We start from the raw sequence: 21,769 nt of genomic DNA, 5'->3' as shown, positions 1-21,769 counted from the left end.
CTAGAACACCCCCGTTATTCACCAGATTTGGCTCCATTCGACTATCATCTCTTTCCTCAATTGAAAAAAAAGTTTAAAAGGTCGTAAATTTTCTTCCAACGAGGAGGTAATAAAAGCTGTGGAGGTCTGGTTTGCAGAGTAAGAAGAAACATTTTTTTTTGAAAGGTCTAGAGACGTTGCAGGTTCGCTGTAATAAATGTATCCAAGTAAGAAGGGAATATATGTTGAGTAATAAAATATTTCGATATTGAAATTCTGTTTGGTTCGATAGTAGGCTAAGAATTTTTCAATATATCCTTGTAAAATGAACTGGCGTTGGGTGCAACAAAATTAATCGGACTGGCAGAAAACTACGCCTTCACTATACAATGGACAAATCGAAGGTTAGTAGCGATAGACCAATTTCGCTCTTATTTGAGCTCGTCAGTATGGCATAACGCAACCAGCAGAGGACCTTTTGTTGAAACCCAGCGGTGGCATCGAAGTGTTAATCAATCGATGCGACATCTGGCGCTCAACGGCCTAGCTTTCTCATACATAGCCATTCAAAAGTAGATTTCTTCACTCCCATCGCAGTGTCATGAACTGCTCCAGTCTGGAGTCTGATGCTGGCTGACTGGGGGAAATTGAAATAGGTCCGGTTTAAGCGAGGTTCGCAAATACGGTCGTTAGATGCAGATATTTAAACCTCTCGGACGAAAACCGAAAACCAATGAAACAGAGTACTGATAATACCCTCCACGTGCAATAATCCGCCTAAATAATTTAACTGCTGCATCGTCCACTGTTGACGCTGTAGCGTGTGGGAAGTCAATCGTACGTTTACCGTTTTTTTCCACTCCCTTTTTCCTATTCCCCTTCTGTCGGGTTGAAACTAATTCCGTGTTCAACACAAAGAGCAGCTCTCTTTGACGTTTTTTGTTTTTTGAATAGCGAACAGGTGAATTTCAAGCCTCCGAATCGAAAGTAAATTGCTGCCGTCGAATATCAGGACATTGATCAGCGATACCTTGTTTTACATTTTTGCATTCACGTGTGCAAACTAGTCAGGGTTTTTAACTGTAGACTCCACAAGATAGAGCCTTGTAGTTGTGGCTAGATGAGCCTTTCTGGAACTGCGACCATGTAAATATTTTGTTTTCTACCCTACTGATGATGTTGATAAGACCCACAACATTCTTAGGGGCCTTGGCCGTGACCTTGTTAGTATCCAGGACCGGTTTCCCCATTGGAATGGTTCTTAAGCCAGCCAGCTCTGAACATTTGAATACCATGTGTTCAGCTGTTTCTGCTTCTGATCCACAGAGCGTACAAATCTCATCTGCTAACTTTCCAATACGGTACAAGTGATATTTGTACCGATAGTGGCCTGTTAGCAGTCCCACCATCACCCGAAGCTTAGCTCGTGACAGCTTTAGCAGCTTTCTGGTGTAGTTCGGTGAAATCATCACGAATTTCTTTGACTGAGTAAGTCTAGGAGTGTTTCTCCAGAGGTTTATTCTGTTGTTCAACTCCCATTGTTGGACCGCTGACTTATATTGGTATTTTCCAAGCTCAAAGGAAGGCTCAGGTCCAGCAGGTATTAACCTTGATGCTCTTTTTACAAGTTTATCGGCATTCTCGTTTCCTTCAACACCACAGTGCTCTGGTACCCATAGTAGAGTCACCTTGTTGTCTCTGGCAGTGTGATTCCAGGGACCTCAACGTGGCTTGGCTGACCGTGGTGATATAGATATGTCCAGCCAGCTCTGAATACTTGCATACCATGTGCTTGGCTGTTTCTGCTTCTGATCCACAGAGTCTACAAATCTCATCTGCTGACTCTGCCATATTTGTACCGACATTGCCCTGCCAGCAGTCCCAGCATCACCCGAAGCTCAGCTCGTCAAGCATCGCTTACTTCTTGATGTCCAATGCTTTGCAACTTCTCAATGTTGGCTTCAAATTTCCTTCAACAGACCGAGGATTCAAAAGCCACACCAAGGAGAAGTCAAACATTGTTTTTTACGAGAATATTGTTGGGGACACTTAAATCTGCTCACGACAAACTTGACATCGAGTTGCTTCAGGTGGATTCAATGTTATAATTAATATTTCTGCTCGACTCTCAGAGGAAGGCATTAAAGGCCAGTAAAAGGAGACTGAGCAGTAATCGAAATCGATCCCGGAGTAATCACTCGATTCCAGCTACGAAGGCAAGCAGAAGAATATCGGGTACGTCATAAATCTGGGAATAAATGAGCCGTGAGACGTAAAACGCGAGAAAAAAGAACGCCGACTGCTATCCTGGATGATCTGGAGAGATTCAATCTCTGGAAATCTGCATATAAATGCGAGAAACCAATATTATTCTTCACATCCGGATGTCATTTCGAATTTACGCCGCGCTGACTTGACATCGACGTGCACAGGGCAAATGGAAATCGCGGGATATCGTATTTTTTCGATTATGAATGCACAAGAAGTCGCTGATGAGTTTCCGCGAGCTGAAACTTGCGTTTCGGGTTCATCCACGGTGAGGATCCGGTGGTTGATTAGATTTTTCCGGATTACTCCATCTACAGATTATACAGGAAAGATGATATGGTAATAATTTGGTGAGGGGTTACATTCCTCTCCGAGCTGTGTCCCCAGTCAGAGCTGTTCTCAAAACTGCGCCCTCTACAGCTCACTCTCCAGCTCCAGAGTTCAAATGAACTCTGATAGGGCTTCAAAGAGGCTAAGTCCTCATTCCTTACGCAGGCTTGCAATGGCGAGGCATTCTTTGACCAGTTCTTCTTCTCCACAGACTCTACACTCAGTTTCTGAGAACTCTCATCGTTCCTCTGTGAGGAAGACAGTGAGAAGGTGTAACTTATTTCTACTGATATTCAAATACTTCTTGGATTACAGTTTCAAAATTCTCAAGCAACTGCTTGCAATGAGCCATGCCTGGAAGATTGGTTGCTTCTTTCACCAGAAACTTCTTGTAGGTACATTTTCATATGGCACAGAAAGTTCTGAACCAGTAAATGGCGATTTGCACTTTTTCTGGCTATTCTGTTGGCCTCTTCGTTCCAGAGGGTTCCAGAGTGACTAGCAACAGGGGAGATTATAGAGAAACAATAACACCTTGTAGAGGAGTAGACCAATCAAATATTTCACCTGTCTATGATCCACAGAAGGACACTCTACTAAGAGTGAATCTTGGCAGACGTCGTTGAAGGAATTCTCAACATAATAAAACAACTTCGTAGGAAACTAGGTAAAATTTATTGCTTGTGGTCATTTCTTGTCACATTTTCATGGGAATTTCAAGCATTTACATGAGTTCTTGTCACCATTGAAATAAACCTTAGGAGATCCCTTAGATCTTATCGTTGGTAGGTTGTTGTAAACAACAGGATCCCCAACTTCGTTGTAGATATCGCTTAGGAAGAAAAGCTGTGAAAAAACATCCTCTGTTAAAAAAAACACTTGACTTTAGGTCAGGAAGTTAATACACCGCGACATTGAGGTTCACCGTACCCCTCTATCAGTTCATGAGTTCTGATTGACTCCAGTTTATGGTATGGAACTTCCTCACTCTTACAAAATTCTCGTTAGGGGCATTGTTGCGTTGGTGTTAGCCCCACTCGTCAGTATCTTCTTAGCATGTGCTCATTAAATTCTTCCTGAGGCGGTAATACCCAAGACTTGGAGTCAATGAGGAGGTGGAGAAGGTTTTTACAGAGTTACAGGTAATTTTGAATCTTGCAATATCCAAGTTCACAGTGCTCTAGTTAGTATGTCTCTATGGCTGCATCAGTCATATCAACATGCTTATCCATAGAAGCTTACAAGGAATACATTCAGGAGAAGGGCAAACCCTGAAGGAATCTTACGAGTCTGGAACATTCCATAAGAATCCTTGGGAACTTTAACACTGCAAGATCTGAGAAGTATCTGGATGTTAACAAGAAGGTGCTACACCCTCACACAGGGTATTGTCGCCTTAGAAAGCACCTTATGAGAATGGGTCTTGCAGAAACTGTCGAGTGCAGATTCTGTGGGAAGAGATGACTGAATACCAACGAGCAAAATGCTTTGGATGAGGAACTTGCAGAAGTGAGGAGACAGCCTTGAAGCTATTCCAGATACTTGAGTTCATCAGATCCTCTGGAACTCGACGAGTCATTTTTCTCACCTGCTTTCTGGTCAAATGTGCCCTGTCAGCGAACACCGTGTAGGTGTTTTTGTAGAATGGTGGAAAAGTGATGGATCCTTCGTACCGGAAGTAGTTCTGGGTGTTCTCTGGGATCAGTTGGGATATGACGATGGGGAGTTCTGCCAAACAGGGAATTTTCGGATTCTTCGATATGGCATCGTGCGATGCTAGTACGGTGTTGATGGAGGGGTTTTCGACCTCTGAAAACTGAAATCAGTCGGTGAATATCTAATACAACTGAGAATTCCTGTGAACTCCAAAATTAAGGGACACTTCATGTAGAAATCTCCACATTCTTCTTCGGAGGCACTCCTGTCGATCAGTAACAGTTTCAAGATCAATCAGAATCATTACTAAGCTAACTTTTGGTGCTCCATAATTGGAAGAATAAACACTCACCCTCCAAACGGACGCCAAAATTGCCAGGCCCTTCTTTTCTGCCGCTTCCTTGAACGTTTTGAAGTCGCTCGCTATCAGCTGTATGTGACACTCCAGCATGAACCTGTGGGACGTCCAATACGTGAAATGGGTCGTTTATCTGGATCAAAAAGTCTGACGTCGCTTTGAAACTAACCTAGGTCATCAGATATACTGAAACTATTGAGCGTTTCACAATGCAATATGAATTTGGATTGAGGTAACAGCTGGTGAAAATGAAGAAATAAAGTATAATGAAATAAGGATGGTTGAGCATCGAAACTGATACATTGCCACTGGAAATGTTCGTCAAAGACTAATAAAGTGGTAGACCACATACTAACATATGTTGATGAGGTCATCAAGTGAGTAGACCTACAATTTCAGGAAGCTATTGGGGAAAATTCGGTCTTCACCACATAGATTCCACTAGGACCTAGGTTATTACTGCTAGAAAAACCAGAATATTCCACAAGCATTACCTACAAGATCCCCTGAACTCAACCCACAAGAGCTTTATCAGTAACTTATAGAAAAGCATGCAGGGAAGGATGGGCACGTGGGGGTCATACTTTTTTAATTGGAAGTGAATTTTAGACATTTTTAACAAGATCAGAATTTTTTACAGGCCCAGGTCATACTAAGATTCAAATAAGTCTCCTACATTTGAAGCCCAATATCCAAACATTCATTGCCACTCTGGTATTTGCTTCAGGTAAGAGCAGTACGACTAATTGACTGGCCAAATCAATGGAATGAGCAAAAACAACAAGGTCTATGTAGTCTATTCAAGAAAAGAAGGGGCCAGCACACTCTCTAGAAAGAGAGCCTTTCTGTGGTATAAGAAAATGCAGAGATAAGGAAGTGTTTCTGGAGAAGGATGAAGAAAGAAACCAAAAGTGAAACAATGTGGAGGATTTTTTCAGGAATGGATCATTCCAAGAAATTCCTCCAAGACTTTGAGACCACAAGATCCTAGAAGTATTGCAAGCCTACGCAGTAAAGGATTCAGCCTCCTTGAAGCTCCCTCAGATACTTCAGAGTTGGTGGGCGAGCTGTAGATGGGGTAGTTGGGAGAACAGCTCTGATGGAGCCACGACATGCTTTAAGGTCGCAGTGGAATGTAACCCCCTTATAAAACGACAGTTCACCAGAAAACCTTCTTTTGACAAATTTCATCTGTTTACCCATCCGAAGGCTTCTTCTGGAGATGATATTCCAATTTTCTCATTATAGGCGTGAAAAATTGAAGAACAATGTAATGAATGAATTCGTCGATAACTTATTGGTTTCGTTCGAGGGAACACAGACAACCTCAAGGTACTTTAATTTGAAAAATCGCCCTCCCTTCAAGATTCCCGTCGGCCTATATTGTGCCTGATGCCACGGGGGCGGAAAACCCTTCAATTAAATCCGCAAACTCGCTCCGTTAAGCAACCCATTTATCTTTTTTGCCGAAAAGCATTGATCCGATGTTCGGGGAATTATTACGCAACCTGATTGAGGGCAATTCCGAGCAGATACACCATTTTTCTTCACAATGCGAATTGGTCCTTGCGTTCTGTCGATGACCCCGTTCCTTTGTCGTGACGAATCGATTCAGTTATTGGATAAATAAAAAGGCTTTTCGATGGAAATCTCATTGTAGCGTGGAAGAAGTCGCCAACTTTGAACTTTGAAAATTTACCAACAGGTTATGGGCCCAGAAACGCTAAAATCCCCAAATCTGACAATATATCACCTTATACAAACTCCCATTCACCTTTAAGTCCTTTGTTAGCGAGCAAAGAAGGTAAAACACTACAGCAAAAGGCCGAGACCTCAAATTACATCCATTTTATCATAGAATACTTTGCGGCCGCACTCGGTTCCGGTCATGAACCCGCAAATTCGCTCAAGAGTCACCGGATGGCCCGCACTAGCCCAGGCTCCCCTCCCAGGAGTCTGGGAGAAGGTTGGATCTGGCCAAAATCGGATAATCAAATTGTTTACTTTATTTTCCGGTCCTTCAAGAAGATGCAGATCGGATCTTGATGGGGAGTTAAAGGGGGATTTGCGTGGGGTTGTGAGGAGTTTTGATGTATCTCGTTTGGGGATCAGAGAGGCACTCGAAACGCCAACGAATTAGCATTTTGGGGTCGGGAAGGGTTGAATACCGTTGATGTATGGATGGTTACCATAACATGTACGAGGATTTATTGAAAAATTCCTAGCGTTCTTTAGAATCCTATGCTTAGCAAAGAGAAAAACTGGAAAAGGAAATCCACAATTCAAACTTTCGAAAGTAAAACCCTCAAACAGTAGACAGAGGGTTTAAAACCACCATAAGTGCTGGAGCAGGAGTGTTTAGGCCAGGCGTCAAATGCCTACTGTCCTTAGGCTCTTTTCCGATCACCATTGAGGAAGAAACACTGGCAATTGAAAAATGAGGTGAAATTAACCTAGCAAAAACTGTGAGAGATGTGATATGACGATACATTCACATATAGTCATGCTACGATTGAAGAAATGACATGTCTTCGATTCAAGTATAATACGAGGATAGCCTACTTAGCCTACTATAGAACCAAACAAAATTACAATGACAATATTCTATTACTCAACTTATTGTCCTCTTAATTGGCTACATTTATTACAGCGAACCTGCAACGTCTCTAGACCTTTCTTAAAAAATGTTTCTTCTTGCTCTGCAAACCAGACCTCCACAAAAAATTTACGACCTTTTAAACTTTTTTTCAGTTGAGGAAAGAGATGATAGTCGGATGGAGCCAAATCTGGTGAATAGGGGAGTTGTTCTTGTAATTCAAACCCTAAATCACGAATTTTTTACATGGCAGCATGAGATTTGTATGCAGGAGCGTTGTCCTGCAAAAACAGAACACCTTTGGATAGCTTTCAGCGTCTTTTCTCTTTAATTTTTTCCCGTTGAGTGGTCAGTAATGTCGAATAGGAATCTCCGCTTATTGTTCTACCCTTATCCAAAAAATCAATCATGATTACACCATGGCAATCCCAAAAAACTGAAGAAATAACTTTTCCAGCAGATTTTCGGACACGAAACTTCTTAGGTCTTCGAGAACCAGAGTGTCGCCATTCCATCGATTGTTGCTTTGTTTCTGGATCATAGAAATGTACCATAGTAACAATTTGGTTTAAGAAGTCTACATAGTTTTCAAATCGAGCACAGATCGAACGCGATGCTTCTACCCTTGCACGCTTCTGGTCAACATTCAAACATTTGGGGATCCATTTTTAGCCCAATTCGACGGTCTGATAAAATCATGTCATGAACTGCATCGATATTTTCGGGGACTGACAAAGAAACTGGCCTTCCCGATCGGTCATCATCTTCAATGGAAAATTTACCTCTTTTAAAGCTTGCAGTCCAATTTTTCACTGTCACAGACGAAGGACATTATCACCAAGGATATTAAGCATATCTTCGTAAATCTGCTTACCTCTTAACCCTTTTAAATACAGGTACTTGATGATGGCTCGATACTCCAATTTTTCGATTTTCACACTGTAGGTGGACATCTTCTTTCTTTTAATTTATTGCGTAACTCTGCTTTACTTTTTGACCTCAAATTTCACACTTACACTTCTAATGAGTTATTGTTCGTTACAATGGTAACGCAATATTCTTTTATGCATGGAACTGGTCTAGGCTAACCAGATATCAATACATCCTCGTAGTTTTCTACTCTCGTGCAAGTGAAATCAGTGAAGCAAGGTAAACATATGACTAGTATACAGCTAGGGAGTAAAATCTTTTTTCCTGAGGTGCACTTGTAGCCTTACCTGACTCCATTTATGGTATGCTCAGAATCCCAGTGGAAATGGACGTTATGCACGGTATACTCTGGATAACGCAAACCACCTCCTATGACCCTGGGCCTCAAGTCACCTCTGGCGTTCACCTGAACTAGAACAGAACTTCTGATTCAATATTGGCATGGCTTATAACGTATTAATTTCAGCATGAGTTAACGCGACCTGTTACAGCTTCTGGCTAGTCTATCGACGTCGATGTGTCGATAGAAAAAGCAAGAGAAATTCGATACAAACATCCTGTTTTATGCAACAACTCATCGAATGATGCGGAGGGGTGAAATTTGAGAAGGGTAGCACAAGCATATTCTATTATCGATGCAGGCTACCCATATGAAAATTAGGTTTTAACGCGATTTTACTGAAAATAATACCTTGAGTGCAACTCAGCAGCCCATTAGCTTAGTGGAAATTGAAGATTCAAATTTAAATATACCAAAATACGTAATTGATATTATGTATTTTATGGAGCAGCTAGAAAAAGATTTAGAGGATATTCACGCTAAAGTATAGATGAGTTTTTTGAGCGTATGTTCATTAATTAATAATTGGAAAAAATAGTTAGGTATATCTTGAAAGTTATTCAGCTTATATTATACATGAAAAATTTGTAATTTCAGGTGAGGTGTGTGAAAAAATGAGTTACCTCGTTATTTATTGAGTATCCCTTGATAGTTACCTCAGTAAAATCTGCAAATATGTCAATCATGAGGTAGTGAACTGGATATCAAACATGAATAACTGTTGAAACCCGATCATACAGCAGATGAGCCTAGCTCGACCTCGCGAAAAACCCAACGAAAATTGCGGAAAAACTGTTGCATCTGCTATCCAATACACTGCTCTATAAATTCCGACCAATCCCTGGCAAAATGGCCAATACATGCAAAATATAAATCAATCGTTATCGTATCGTGGGACACAACGATCTCTATTGAATTGTGGAGGCAGAACATTTCAATTCAGTATATTTTATTAGTGGGGTGTATGTCACCGCCAAAACTTATTACACTCCAACATCGATCCATTATACATTTTCAATTGATTGGGGTGCGTAGGTGTACAAATTCATTTTTTATATTTGGCGTTGTTTACCAACAATTTCAGATCGAATAAATATTTCGTGAAACTGGTAGTGCCTTAGGGTGTATCAATTTTTGTTATGGACGATGCGGTCTCGAAATAACACTCACTTGTGTATCCATTGTTCACTATTTCGGGGAAAAACTCCCTGTTGAAACCGACGAATTGGAAGGGTTCGTTCAGGATGATTTCAGCTTTGTGCGTGTAAAGGTCTATTGGGGACAAGATCTTCAGTGTTTCTTCAGCATCTCCTACCACTGAAAAAATCCATTCAGTTTATCTAGTACCTATTTTTTTGCATTACATGATCTACCTATTTATCAGATTAATTCTCAATTTTCATTACAGTCAATACAAGATTAATGTGAGAAGAGAATTTAGTACGTAATATATCGACATCTACAGGGCGAGTCAAAGACTCAACCTGTATATGATTTTGAAAAGCTATTTTTTTTTGTATAACATGAAATCAAAAAAAAGATACCATCCGTATTTAAAATAAAGAAGTTTTTTTCTACCCTTAGTCCAAGAAATAAATAGAGGAGGTAGAATATAGAATCGTATTCTCTGTGAAAAAAGGGCCTGTAGAAAGTTATGGCACATTTTCGGAATCGACAAAATATCAATATTTGGTTATATCTTCAAGATGAATGAAGATATCGTGAAGCGGTTTCCACCAATGGACTTTTCAGGAAAATCGAGCCAAGAACTCATTCTCTCATCGTTTTCACCCCTAGTCTCTACTTGATCTGCCTCCCCTACACTTACATGTGAGGAAATGTAGCCTGCTAGAAGCAATAAGAATGTCCCTTAACGGGAATTTCCTACCCCGTAACTGGGTTGGACATATGAGGATATTGAATCAATTGGACTCAAACCTATTGGCAAAACCATCTGATATTATGCCAATTATCTTCGATTTCGAGACGCCCTTTGAAACGGTCATAGCTGACCTTCCTAGTGCTATAAGTTTCGTAAATCCTTTGGACAAAAAGTCATTCACGTGGTTTACTGATGGATCAAAATCAGAAAGGGGCACCGGCATTGGCGTATATGGACCCAAACTGAGGATCCCTAAAGCCCTGGGAAGTGAACACTCTATTTTACAGACTGAGACACTGATTGTTCATGTATGCGCTCAGGAGTGTCTTGAAATGAACCTCAAAGGGTATCTATATCACCACAGACAGCCAGGCCACGCTGAGGTCTCTGGACTCACACTGCCAGAGATCTCTGCTGACATGGCAACTGGCCAGAGACAACAAAGTGACTTTACTATGGGAACCAGGGCACTGTGGTGTTGAAGGAAACGAGAAAGCTGATGAACTTGCATAAAAGGATCAAGGTTCACACCTGCTGGACCTGAGCTTTTCTGTGAGCTTGGAAAATACCAATACAAGGCAGCGGTCCAACAATATGGCAGTTGAACAACAGATTAACCCTCTGAAGAAACACTCTTGGACTTACTCAGTCAAAGAAATTCGTCATGCTTTCACCGACCTACATCAGAAAACTGCTAAAGCTGCCACGAGCTGAGCTTCAGGTGATGGTGGAACTGCTGATCGGGCACTGTCGGTACAAATATCATTTGCACCGTATGGGAAAGTCAGCAGATGAGATTTGTACGCTCTGTGGATCAGAAGCAGAAGCATCTGAACACATGGTATGCAAGTGTTCAGAGCTGGCGGACTTAAGAACCACTAATATGGGGAAACCGGTCCTGGATACTCACGGGGTAACGGCTAAGGTCCCTGAGGATGTTGTCAGTTTTATCAACACCATTGACGACCTCCTTGGATTCCCATGAATGTGTAGGGTAGAGAACAAAAGATCTACATGATGGCAGTTCCCGAAGAGGTAATACTGCCACAACGATGCGGTTCAAATAATAATAATAATAATAATACATGAATAATTACATGAAATACATCGCCAAGGATGCCTCAGTGGCGGACGATAGCTATCGTTATGGCTGTGCGACACATGAAACTATCCAGCACATGACCGGGGGATGTCAGAAGTTCGCGGGCACGGAGTACAAAAATAGACATGATGCCGTTGCGAAGATTCTTCACCAAGAATTGGCACTAAAACACTAAAACACCAACTTCTAAGTTCGAAAAAGGTTCCTTATTACAATTACCATCCAGATGCTGTGCTGGAAAACGAACATCACAAGCTCTACTGGGATCGCACTGTTCTCACAGACCGGAAAAAAACCCACAATAGACCAGACCTCATATTGCTCAATAAGGATGAGGACACAGCACTATTCATCGACGTGGCAATTCCAAATAATAACAATCTTCTAGCCCGAAAACCTGGAAAGGGCTCCAACAGAGCTTAATCCTTTTGATATCTGAGATATCTGGGATAAGTGAATTTTTCTCTGGAGAGGAGTGTGAAAGCCGCAAGGCTAAAGTCATACCTCTAGTCTAGAAGTTACAGACACAATCGAAATCAAGCAATTCAGGATACCCTGTATTTTCTCCTCGAAGTATTCACCTTTCAATAAAAATGGAAGGTTTGCCCTGTAAATAGGTGGTTTGAAGGAAACTCTTTCTCTAAACCTTAGAACATAAATACATGGAATGGACATGGACGTGCTATGAATGTGACGCCATAAATTCATATGGCTCCTACCTTTTTGTACGGAAAATTGACGTGACAATGATGTCAGATCTCAATTATGATTGGCGACACCCTAGCCTTCGAACAACAACAAATGTTTATTTTCCATTCCTTGTATCTATGTTCCGAGCCCTAAACAAGGTCTCATACTTTTCCTTCCAAGTTTGTGACGTCTATAACTCTCCTGTGTACCTAGCAACCTTCGATGGATTACCTGAGGCACGTGGCCCATAAGCCAGAGCGTGCAGACGTAAAAAATCCAAAAACATCGGACGTCGCTCTAAGAGCCTTCCGTATCTCCAAGCGGAGCGCAAATATTTAAACAGGGACATTCGAAACATCCGGATCAGGAAACCTCCGGCGCTTTTCCCCCGGTAACTCGACTGGGAAATCCGAGGAGGAATTTTCAACTTTTCCCTTTGACGTCCGTTCGCAGCTCGGACACGACGACACGCAGTGCGTGCCTCGCTCTGATGCGTGTCGCAAGTTGGGGATTTTGTTTACTTCCCCCCGAACCCCGGTCCAGGTTTTCCGCACCGTATTCGACTCCCAGAGTCGCATCACGTGTTAGTAGTCACTCTCGACCGATGAGATCTGGGAGATGTCCCGAAGTTTCGGAATGCGAACGGTGGCAATTTCGTATAATCTACGTTCTGTTCCAGTTTGAGGGTTCTTGTGGTGGTTGCACTTGGGTGGTTTGTTTCCGACGATCATTAATCATTCTGGAATTGATCCCACACTATCCGGAACTATGAAACAAAATTGGTTGTCGAATAATGAATTCTTGAATGAACGAGTCTCTTGAGAAGTAGCTTCCTTTGGATCTAATTTTCAACACTGTACGGCCAGCCCCACCACGCAAACTGTCAGATTACAATCGAGTATGTACAACTGACGTTTTTTTTTACGTCTTTAAGAACCTGAAGAGGCTTTCCCCACCGCAGGAAGAGAATACATCATAAAACCTTTTTTTCTTTCTACCATCGAACCTTCAAAATCCAACCCCAATTTAGTATCGTGGGCTCCCCAACTACTCTATTATGCCCCCATCAGAGCTATTTGGCCTCTATATCCTCTACAGTTCTCCATCCAGTTCCAAAGTTTCGAGGAATTCCAGTATCCGTGGTGGCTTCTCATCCAAAGCATTTTTTACGTTGTCTATCAATGATCAGTCATTTTATCACCAAGTTATCTAGAGTTTCAACCCCCTCCCCAAAGAATCTGCTAGACCCATTCTCATTAAATGCTTCCTGAGGGCAAAAATGCCCTGTGAGGAATCCAGTAAGGAGGTGTAGGTATCATATTGTTGCTAAGATACACAACTTCTTAGCTCTTGCAGTGTTGAAGTTCCAGTGTTAAAGTCTCGAAAGATTCCTCCAGGGTAATTTTATTTCCGTTTTTCCTCGTCCCCTTCTTGTACATATATTATCTTATACCTCAGGAAAGGATTTTGTGCTCTTTTCCTGACAAGTGCATTTTCCACATCATTTACTTCAATTCCCGAGTGACCCAGGCTAAACAGACTAATAATTCTTGCCTAATTCGTTGTGTTTCCTTCGGCAATCCCTGCAGTGGCTTAAGAACCATCCCTATACCATTCCATAGTCGTTTTTTTGAGGATTTGTGGGTTGTCCTCTCTACTTAGCATCGGAGTGAATGTTTTCTCGATCCTTATTTTTATGATCATCTCATCACTGGGATGATTAGCCAATGAAGATGTTGTAAGTCGGAGAAGCACATGCTCTCTGATCCCTCATTGTCCCATTACCCTTACCTACTCTGGATATTCATAGTATGGCCTTATGGGTGAATCTATCTTTCACAAGATGAAGGGGTGTGACATCTGTAGTGATGTCCAGTACCCTAGTTGGGCATCTTCTCATAACTCCAATGATGCCACCACAGCCTGGCCTTTGTATTCTATCTAGGATTTCCTCGAACTGATCTGACTTTCCTTGGCTCACTCTAGGATGGCTCAATTTGGAGAGAAGGATTTTATAGCTGGAAGCTGGTTGCTTGAGTCATAGCTTTGGCCTTATTGAAACCATCTCAATTGCTAAGGTTCATCGAGTAAGAGCAAGAGTAGCCATGAAATCGTTATCAATCCACTTTGGCGAAGCTCGTCAAGAATTTTTGTCTTTTCTGGAAGAATATCTAAGGAGTTTGCTCTGAGAGTTCGTGCTCCTGAACAACCATTGTGGATTGCATTACAAAATGATTCCAGAATTCCCTTACCAAACAGAACTGATAAAAATGGATTGTTCCGGAAATTTACCAAGTTTCCTCAACTATCATCACGTCTTGTTGGATCTAGTCCATATTAAACATTTAAAAATGACTCCAGATAAATTCCTAGTGCCTAATCTGTTCGATCACAACAACGAAATAGCTATAATTTCCTTCGATCTATCAACAACTTACGGTTTTCAGGTTGGACCACCTCTTTACTGGTCATATTGGGTTATCGCACACTGAATTTGAATTGAGGACTGAACACAACGACTGAATCTGAATGGTTTGATTGTGATTCAAAATGCCATTTCAGTTTTGAGTGACGTCCACTGTTTCGATGTCAAAATCGAACGAAGAAGGTTACCTTATCAAAGAAATGGTTCATTCTTCTACAACTCTGAGCTTCGCATCGAAATTTGAAACAATCGTGGGTTTATACAAGCAGACAGTCTTTTTGTAAGCTGCAACTTGTCGCGCATACTAATAATATAATGATAGTAGATTCCAGATAATTTTGGACACCTGTAAACATATATACGAAGCTTTAGGTTTAACACTCGATATAGACAAAACCAAAATCCTGCTAAGTCCACTAGAAAGCCTTCAAACAAGTATCACCCTGGAGGATGGAACTCTAGAACAGCTCCAGCAGTTCAAATACTTGGGAAACTTCATAAATACTAGGGCTAACCTAGACACGGAAATACACAACCGTATCAATGCGGCATCACGGGCATTCTGGAAGCTAAAGGACAGAGTATTTCAAAATCATGACCTCAAACTGAATACCAAGACAGCTGTTTACAAAGCGGTGGTCCTCCCAAGGCTTCTTTACGGAAGCGAAAGCTGGACGCCATACAGGCGACATATTAAACAGCTTAAAGAAACGCAACAACGTCATCTAAGACAGATAATGCACATCAGATGGTTCCACAAAGTTTCGAATGCAGAAGTCTTGCAACGCGCGAGTTGTACAACAATTGAGACTCAAGTAACGAGGGCCCCACTCTGATGGAGCGGCCACATTATGAGGATGCAAGACACAAGACTCCCCAAAATAGCTCTGTATGGCGAATTCACAGAGGAAGCCCGAATACCACGAGGCCAGTATAAGCTGTTTAAGGATATACTACAGCAATCCCTAAAATCAGTTAATGCCAATCATAACTGGGAACAACTAGCGTTAGACAGGTGACAGTGGAGGTCTTTGGTGCACAGTTATAATGGAGAATCGAGAAGGATACAGCGGCGGCCAGATCTAGTTGGTGGCTATCCAGCCCGGAGTGTGGAAGGATCTGTAGGTCACGGTTGGGTCTCTTCAGTCACAGAAGGACAAACAGTTGCAATTAGCCCTAAGAAAGTCTGTTCGCACCGTTTTTTTCAGTCTGGATACAGCAATGACTGAACGAAAGAGTAGATTCCAATGGCACTTCTCCAAAAGCAGCCCTCATTCCCATGAAAACCGTTCACCTTAACATCCAAATCTCTCACTGGAAACTCGACCAGACAATTTCCATCGGAAACTTATTTTTCCGCCTCTCCAAATAATTCAACAATATCCGAATGATTTCCCATTCGATATTCCAAACTCCACATCCGATATTCCGAATCCATATTCCCACTTGGGCATAAAAGGTTCGGCCGACGGTAAATCGCAGTAAAATTCTTGGGGACATCCTGAAAAATCCGGGTTACATCTGCACGAGTTTGAATAAGGTCCAGCGACGCAACTTGGGAATATTCCGATGGGGGACGAGAGGAATAGAGAGAGAGGACTGATGATACGGTGACCCAAACAACCTTGGAGGATCCTCTGCAACCGATGTTGACCGCTATTTCGGATGTGGAAAAATCATGGAGTTAGGAGACCGTGAAGAAGCCACTTAGGCGAAAAAGAGATCTGATGGGACTAAAAGAGATGAGCAGGGATGGGATGTTTTTCCTAAGTTTTCTTTTCTACATCTTTTTCACCAGCACTTCTACTGAAAAACGCTGTTAACGTAGTATTTATAACAAAGCTATGAATGCTGCTTTCGGACTTCAAGATCTGAGAATCCTTCAGGTCACAAATCTGATCTAATTGTATCGAATTTCTTATTGAATTTCATTCATTTCGACAAAGATTTGAAAAGTTCCCAATAACTATCGAATATGTGATTGTTGGGTATACTTTCCAGTCCCAGTTAATGATCAGGGACAATTTATAGCCAATTCCCCTCTTGGACAGGAGAAGAAGATCAGTTTGAGTTGAATTATCGATGAGACAGTTCTCCTAGGACTATTTCTGTACTACTATGATAGGCATGAGGTTGAAGGAAGTTAATATAAATGCAACAAATAAGGATGGCTTATCCATAACTCCAAGTGAAAAATCCACCAGCAGATGGAGGAGAAGGTCTACGGTAGCAGCAAGGGCGGTTCCAGTGGAATGGCCTAGGGTTATGCCTGAGATGGATGAAATCTCAGATTTATTACTAGAAGAGTTGCTCTTTCAGAATATGAATCACGTTTAGATCTACGATAATTTTCCTGGAAGAAAAACTACTCGAACGTTGACCTTCGAAAAATTCCCAAAAAGATGGGGTCAGTTGAAACTTCCTCAAGACCGAACGGTTGAGCCGAGATAGATGAAATTATCAGATTTATGACTAGAAGAGTTGCTCTTTCAGAATATGTATCACATTTGGATCTACGAATATTTTCCTGGAAGAAAAACTACTCGCAAGTTGGCCTTCGAAAAATTCCCAAAAAGATGGGGTCAGTTAAAACTTCCTCAAGACCGAACGGTTATGCTGAGATAGATGGAATTCTCAGATTTATTACTAGAAGACTTGTTCTTTCAGAATATGTATCACATTTAGATCTACAATTATTTTCCTAGGAGAAAAACTACTCGAACATTGAGCTTCGAAAAATTCCCAAAAAGATGCGGTCAGTTAAAACTTTCTCAAGACTGAACGGTTAAGCCGAGACGGATGAATCTCTCAGATTTATTACTAGAAGAGATGCTCTTTCAGAATATGTATCACAATCAGATTTATAATGATTTTTCTGGGAGATACGCGACTCGAAAGTTGACCTTCGAAAAATTCTCAAAAAGATGGGTTCAGCTAAAACTTGAACTACGAAAGTCACACTTAGATATCCTTTTCAATGTGTTATTTCGAGTTTCCATCATTCCACTAGTTCAGTTTTGTCAAGAATCGATTCCATGCAGTCTCTTCGAACTTTCTCGATGCTTATAAATGAATCCACCCCCAAGACCCCCACTGTTCGAAAAGGCCAATAAATTACGAGGAGAAATACGTTCAGTCACACACAAGTCTACTTGATAAATCGGCTCGAATCAACCGCGTTAAACCAAAAAAAAATTCGGAGGCATATACGTGCCGACCCTGCAGTGGCGCTGATTTTCCTAAGGTACCAGAATTATCTTACACTGAAGCAATTTAACAAATACGAAAAGAAGTTGGAAAAGTTAAGACCTATGAAAATCCTATTCGTGGGTATTGGCACGGAAAGTTTCCCTGTTTTCTTTGCGCACTTTGTTCGCCCAGATATTCGGCAAGTTTCGAATCCAATAGAAAGCAGTTCGGAAGTTGAGCGGAATTTTAAACCCGGGTTTTTTGGGGATGTGTGGTATGGGAACCGCAGAGCGCAGCAATTTTTTCGCTGATAAATATTCAACCTGGCTTATTTTGAAAGGAGTAAAAGTGCCCCTATTGTCTTTTATGTGAATATGTGTACGAAACAAGATATTTTCGTCAAAATCATTTTTAGCATATGGCTCTTCATCCATTCAAAGTTGTTGCCCTTAGTTGGAAGTCCACACCGTCTTGGTCGAAATAAAACAGGATATTATAACTTTAGCCTTTCGGCTTCCACACTCCTCTCCAGGGGAACATTCACTTATCCTAGATATCTCAGATATCAAAAGGATTAAGTCAATGGTGTTGATAAAACCGACAACATCCTTAGGAGCCTTGGTTGTTACCTTGTTAGTACCCAGGTCCTGTTTCCCCATATGAATGGTTCTTAGGTCAGCCAGCTCTGGACACTTGCATCCCAAGTGTTCAACTGTCTCTGCTTCTGATCTGCAGAGGCTACAAATATCATCTGCTGACTTCCTCATACGGTACAAATGGTATTTGTACCGACACTGCTCTGTCAGCAGTCCCACCATCACCCAGAGCTCAACTCGTGACAGCTTCAGCAGTTTTCGGGTGTAGGTCTGTGAAATCATGACGAATTTCTGTGACTGAGTTAGTCCAAGAGTGTTTCTCCAGAGGGTTAATCTGTTGTTCGACTGCCATTGTTGGATCGCTGCCTTTATTGGTATTTTCCAAGCTCACAGAAAGGCTCAGGTCCAGAAGGTGTTAACCTTGATGCCCTTTTTGCCAGTACATCGGCTTTCTCATTTCCTTTAACACCAAAATGCCCTGGTACCCATAGTAGAGTCACTGTGTTGTCTCTAGCCAGCTGCTTTATAGTATTACTGCACTCCCAAGTCAGCAGAGATTCCTGGCAGTGTGATTCCAGGGACCTGAGCGTGGTCTGGCTGTCCGTGGTGATATAGATATGCGCACCTTTGAGATTCATTTCAAGACACTCCTGAGCGCATACGTAAACAGCCAGTGTCTCGGTCTGTAAAATAGAGGGTTCACTTCCCAGGGCTTTAGAGATCCTCAGCTTAGGTCCATATACGCCAATGCCGGTGCCCCTAAAATAGGATAAAATACGGAATCAATAATATCAATTTGACCACAAAACATTTCACTAGCAAACTACCATCGCTCGAAGTATTACCAGAATAAAAAGAGCCGGCAATTCATAGCATTTCGTTGACAATTGAGTTTTGTTTCTCTGACGAGGTCAAATAAGACCGAAACCATGGTCAGCATCTACTCTTTGTCGACGAAATGAAAATTCTGGTAATACTTCGAGCGATGGTAGTTTGTTAGTTCGATTTAGATCGTAACATTCGTTGATTTAATTATCTGCGGATGTTATACATCTGAATTAATTTGTTTATTATTTACCTGCCTTACTGTTGAAGGCGTGATCCATTTCTTATTTCACTAGCACTTTCAATACCGCGTCTCCATGCTTTTTTGTTTAGGACTTCATATTATCGATTCTATTGAGATGATATCCGATGCTTCATACTGGGGTTGGTTGGCGATTTCTATAGAAATGTTTGTTGCTTTCAACGAACAAAAGGAGCATATTATCGAATTCGGCATATTGTTCTGACGAATCGTTTTTGTTCAGCGATGATAAAGGTGGATATTAACAGAAGCAGAATTACATATTATGAGATTATAATTATTCAATTTATATGCGTAATGATAACTGAGGAATCAAAATATGTCCATAATGCTCATGAAATCAACTCGATTGATAAAAGTAGCTTGTGTTATAGAAATCTGTTATGGTTTCTATACAAATCATCCAACTATAGTTCGATCAGTGAATATTCGATTTATTTTCATGAGAATTGGAGCATTAACTTTGTGTACCTAATGTGAAGCAGCTATTTTCTCACTGATAAAAATTCAATTTTCAAGGATTGCACTGCTAGATTTCTGCAGAAGTATAATTCAACAGAGCGTCGTTAATTGAAATACAAACTCCACCAACTTAATCTGACATCCACAATAGAAATAAGCCCCACTTTCTATAGCTGGAAACTATTCCATTTTCCGAAACTACCAGATTTCTTCGGAGATATTGAATGTAATTCAGACTATTCCTATGGAGATTCTGTTCCCTCAGAGATCGGGAACTCAGAGGGGAAATTACTTTCGGATAAAACAGTTTCGGGAACTGTTTCTAAGCGAATACAAAGTTGAATAGATCTAATAATAATTTTCGGAAAGGAGGATTCGTGTGTTTTTCCATTTTCAATCATCCAGTGGGAATGGAAAATCGCATTTCCGCTTTTCAGCAGATTTCGTTCTGAAAAGGGACGGATCATCTTCTGCAAGAAATGCTGTTAGAAATTCGTTAATATAATGTGAATCGGACTTTTTTGGTGGAAAATTGGAACAGTAAATGCGTTCTTGAATTGATTGAAATTTATTGATTCCTTTACCGTTTGCCATTTCATCCAACAAATCAGCAGGTACCTCATATTGAGAAGAATATTTTTATCAACAAAGAGAAAATCAATCCAGATTCATAGCATCCACTGATGGATAATCAATAAATGTTAAGATCTAAATCGAACTAGCAAACCAATGTATAATTGACCTCACTCAATTGAAATTCTAGAATTCTCAACATATATTTGTTTCAGGTGAGTCCTTCTGATCCTGATCCTTGTACGGGGTAAGTTATGATTTCAGTGAACAAAATAATGATTAGTTAGTCTGGACAAATATTAATTAGAGCTTGGGTAAAATATACAGTTTTAGCAGAGGTTAGCGTAAAGGGGTACATACACTTTTGCGTATGATACAAGAATTTACGGAAAACCGCAGTGAAAAACCCCTTCTCCCCGTGAGTGTAGTAAGAGATGAAACTGTTTACAAAATAAGCTAAAATATTTGAGTTCTTATTTTTAGTTCTTCATTGAAACCAGCTTCAATGAAAGTGCTCAAAACTACTGATCACGACAATCCCTATTTTTCCTCATCCCCTTGACAGCAGTCTCTTGAAGAGTCGATTCAATCCTAAAAAAACTGAGCCTTTCTAACATTCTGAAGGAAATACTCAATAAACTAAAGGATTGATAACTACTAGGATCAGAAGAATCCCTATGACTTGGAATGTTATTATAAAATTATAACAACCAAGACAACGACCTTTTGCCTTTTTATTAGGATAAATTCCGTCGAAACCAGCAGCTTTTTTCAATTTGGTGTATTCAGTTGAAGGTGTAGAATCATTGTTACTATTATACGGATGTTTGTTTTGGTTGAAAGGAATTCGGTAAAGAGGCCTTTCAAAAGTGCCTTACGATGATCGGTTTTTCCTAAATAACCACTGGAATATGTTTCAAGCAATAACACAACCTTACTAAAGACTCAACGAATCTGATATCCTAGAGTACCTACCTACTACAAGACTTATTACGAGGATGTATTGATATCTAGTTAGCCTAGACCAGTTCCATGCATAAAAATATCGCGTTACCATAGCAACGAACAATAACTCATTAGAAGTGTCGGTGTAAAATTTGAGGTCGAAAAAGTTAACCAGAGTTACGCAATAAATTAAAAGAAAGAAGATGTCCACCGAAATTGTGAAAATCGAAAAATTGGAGTATCGAGCCATCATCAAGTACCTGTATTTAAAAGGGTTAAGAGGTAACAGATTTACGAAGATATGCTTAATACCCTTGGTGATCAATGTCCTCCGTATGCGACTGTGAAAAATTGGACTGCA

At 40.9% G+C, this 21,769-nt stretch overlaps 2 protein-coding genes across 3 annotated transcripts in view; one reads left to right on the top strand and one right to left on the bottom strand.

Moving 5' to 3' along the window:
• The window catches only part of LOC123320069 (TWiK family of potassium channels protein 7-like), a 148,808-nt gene that overhangs the window by 66,462 nt on the left and 60,577 nt on the right, over positions 1 to 21,769 (top strand). The gene's annotated exons all lie outside the window — the stretch shown is intronic.
• Positions 3,234 to 14,710, bottom strand: LOC123320071 (carbonic anhydrase 9-like). The gene is made up of 6 exons (XM_044907237.1): positions 14,570 to 14,710; positions 9,628 to 9,774; positions 8,405 to 8,528; positions 4,586 to 4,688; positions 4,166 to 4,393; positions 3,234 to 3,423 (listed from the first exon to the last, which is right to left on the bottom strand). The coding sequence occupies exons 1-6, from the start codon at positions 14,601 to 14,603 to the stop codon at positions 3,283 to 3,285; spliced, it is 777 nt and encodes a 258-aa protein (XP_044763172.1). The 5' UTR covers positions 14,604 to 14,710; the 3' UTR covers positions 3,234 to 3,282.

This window comes from Coccinella septempunctata, chromosome 9 (genome assembly GCF_907165205.1).
Source record: "Coccinella septempunctata chromosome 9, icCocSept1.1, whole genome shotgun sequence".
Taxonomy (NCBI): domain Eukaryota; kingdom Metazoa; phylum Arthropoda; class Insecta; order Coleoptera; family Coccinellidae; genus Coccinella; species Coccinella septempunctata.
Note: the sequence above shows the minus strand (reverse complement) of the source record. Positions and strands in the feature narration are given on the sequence as shown.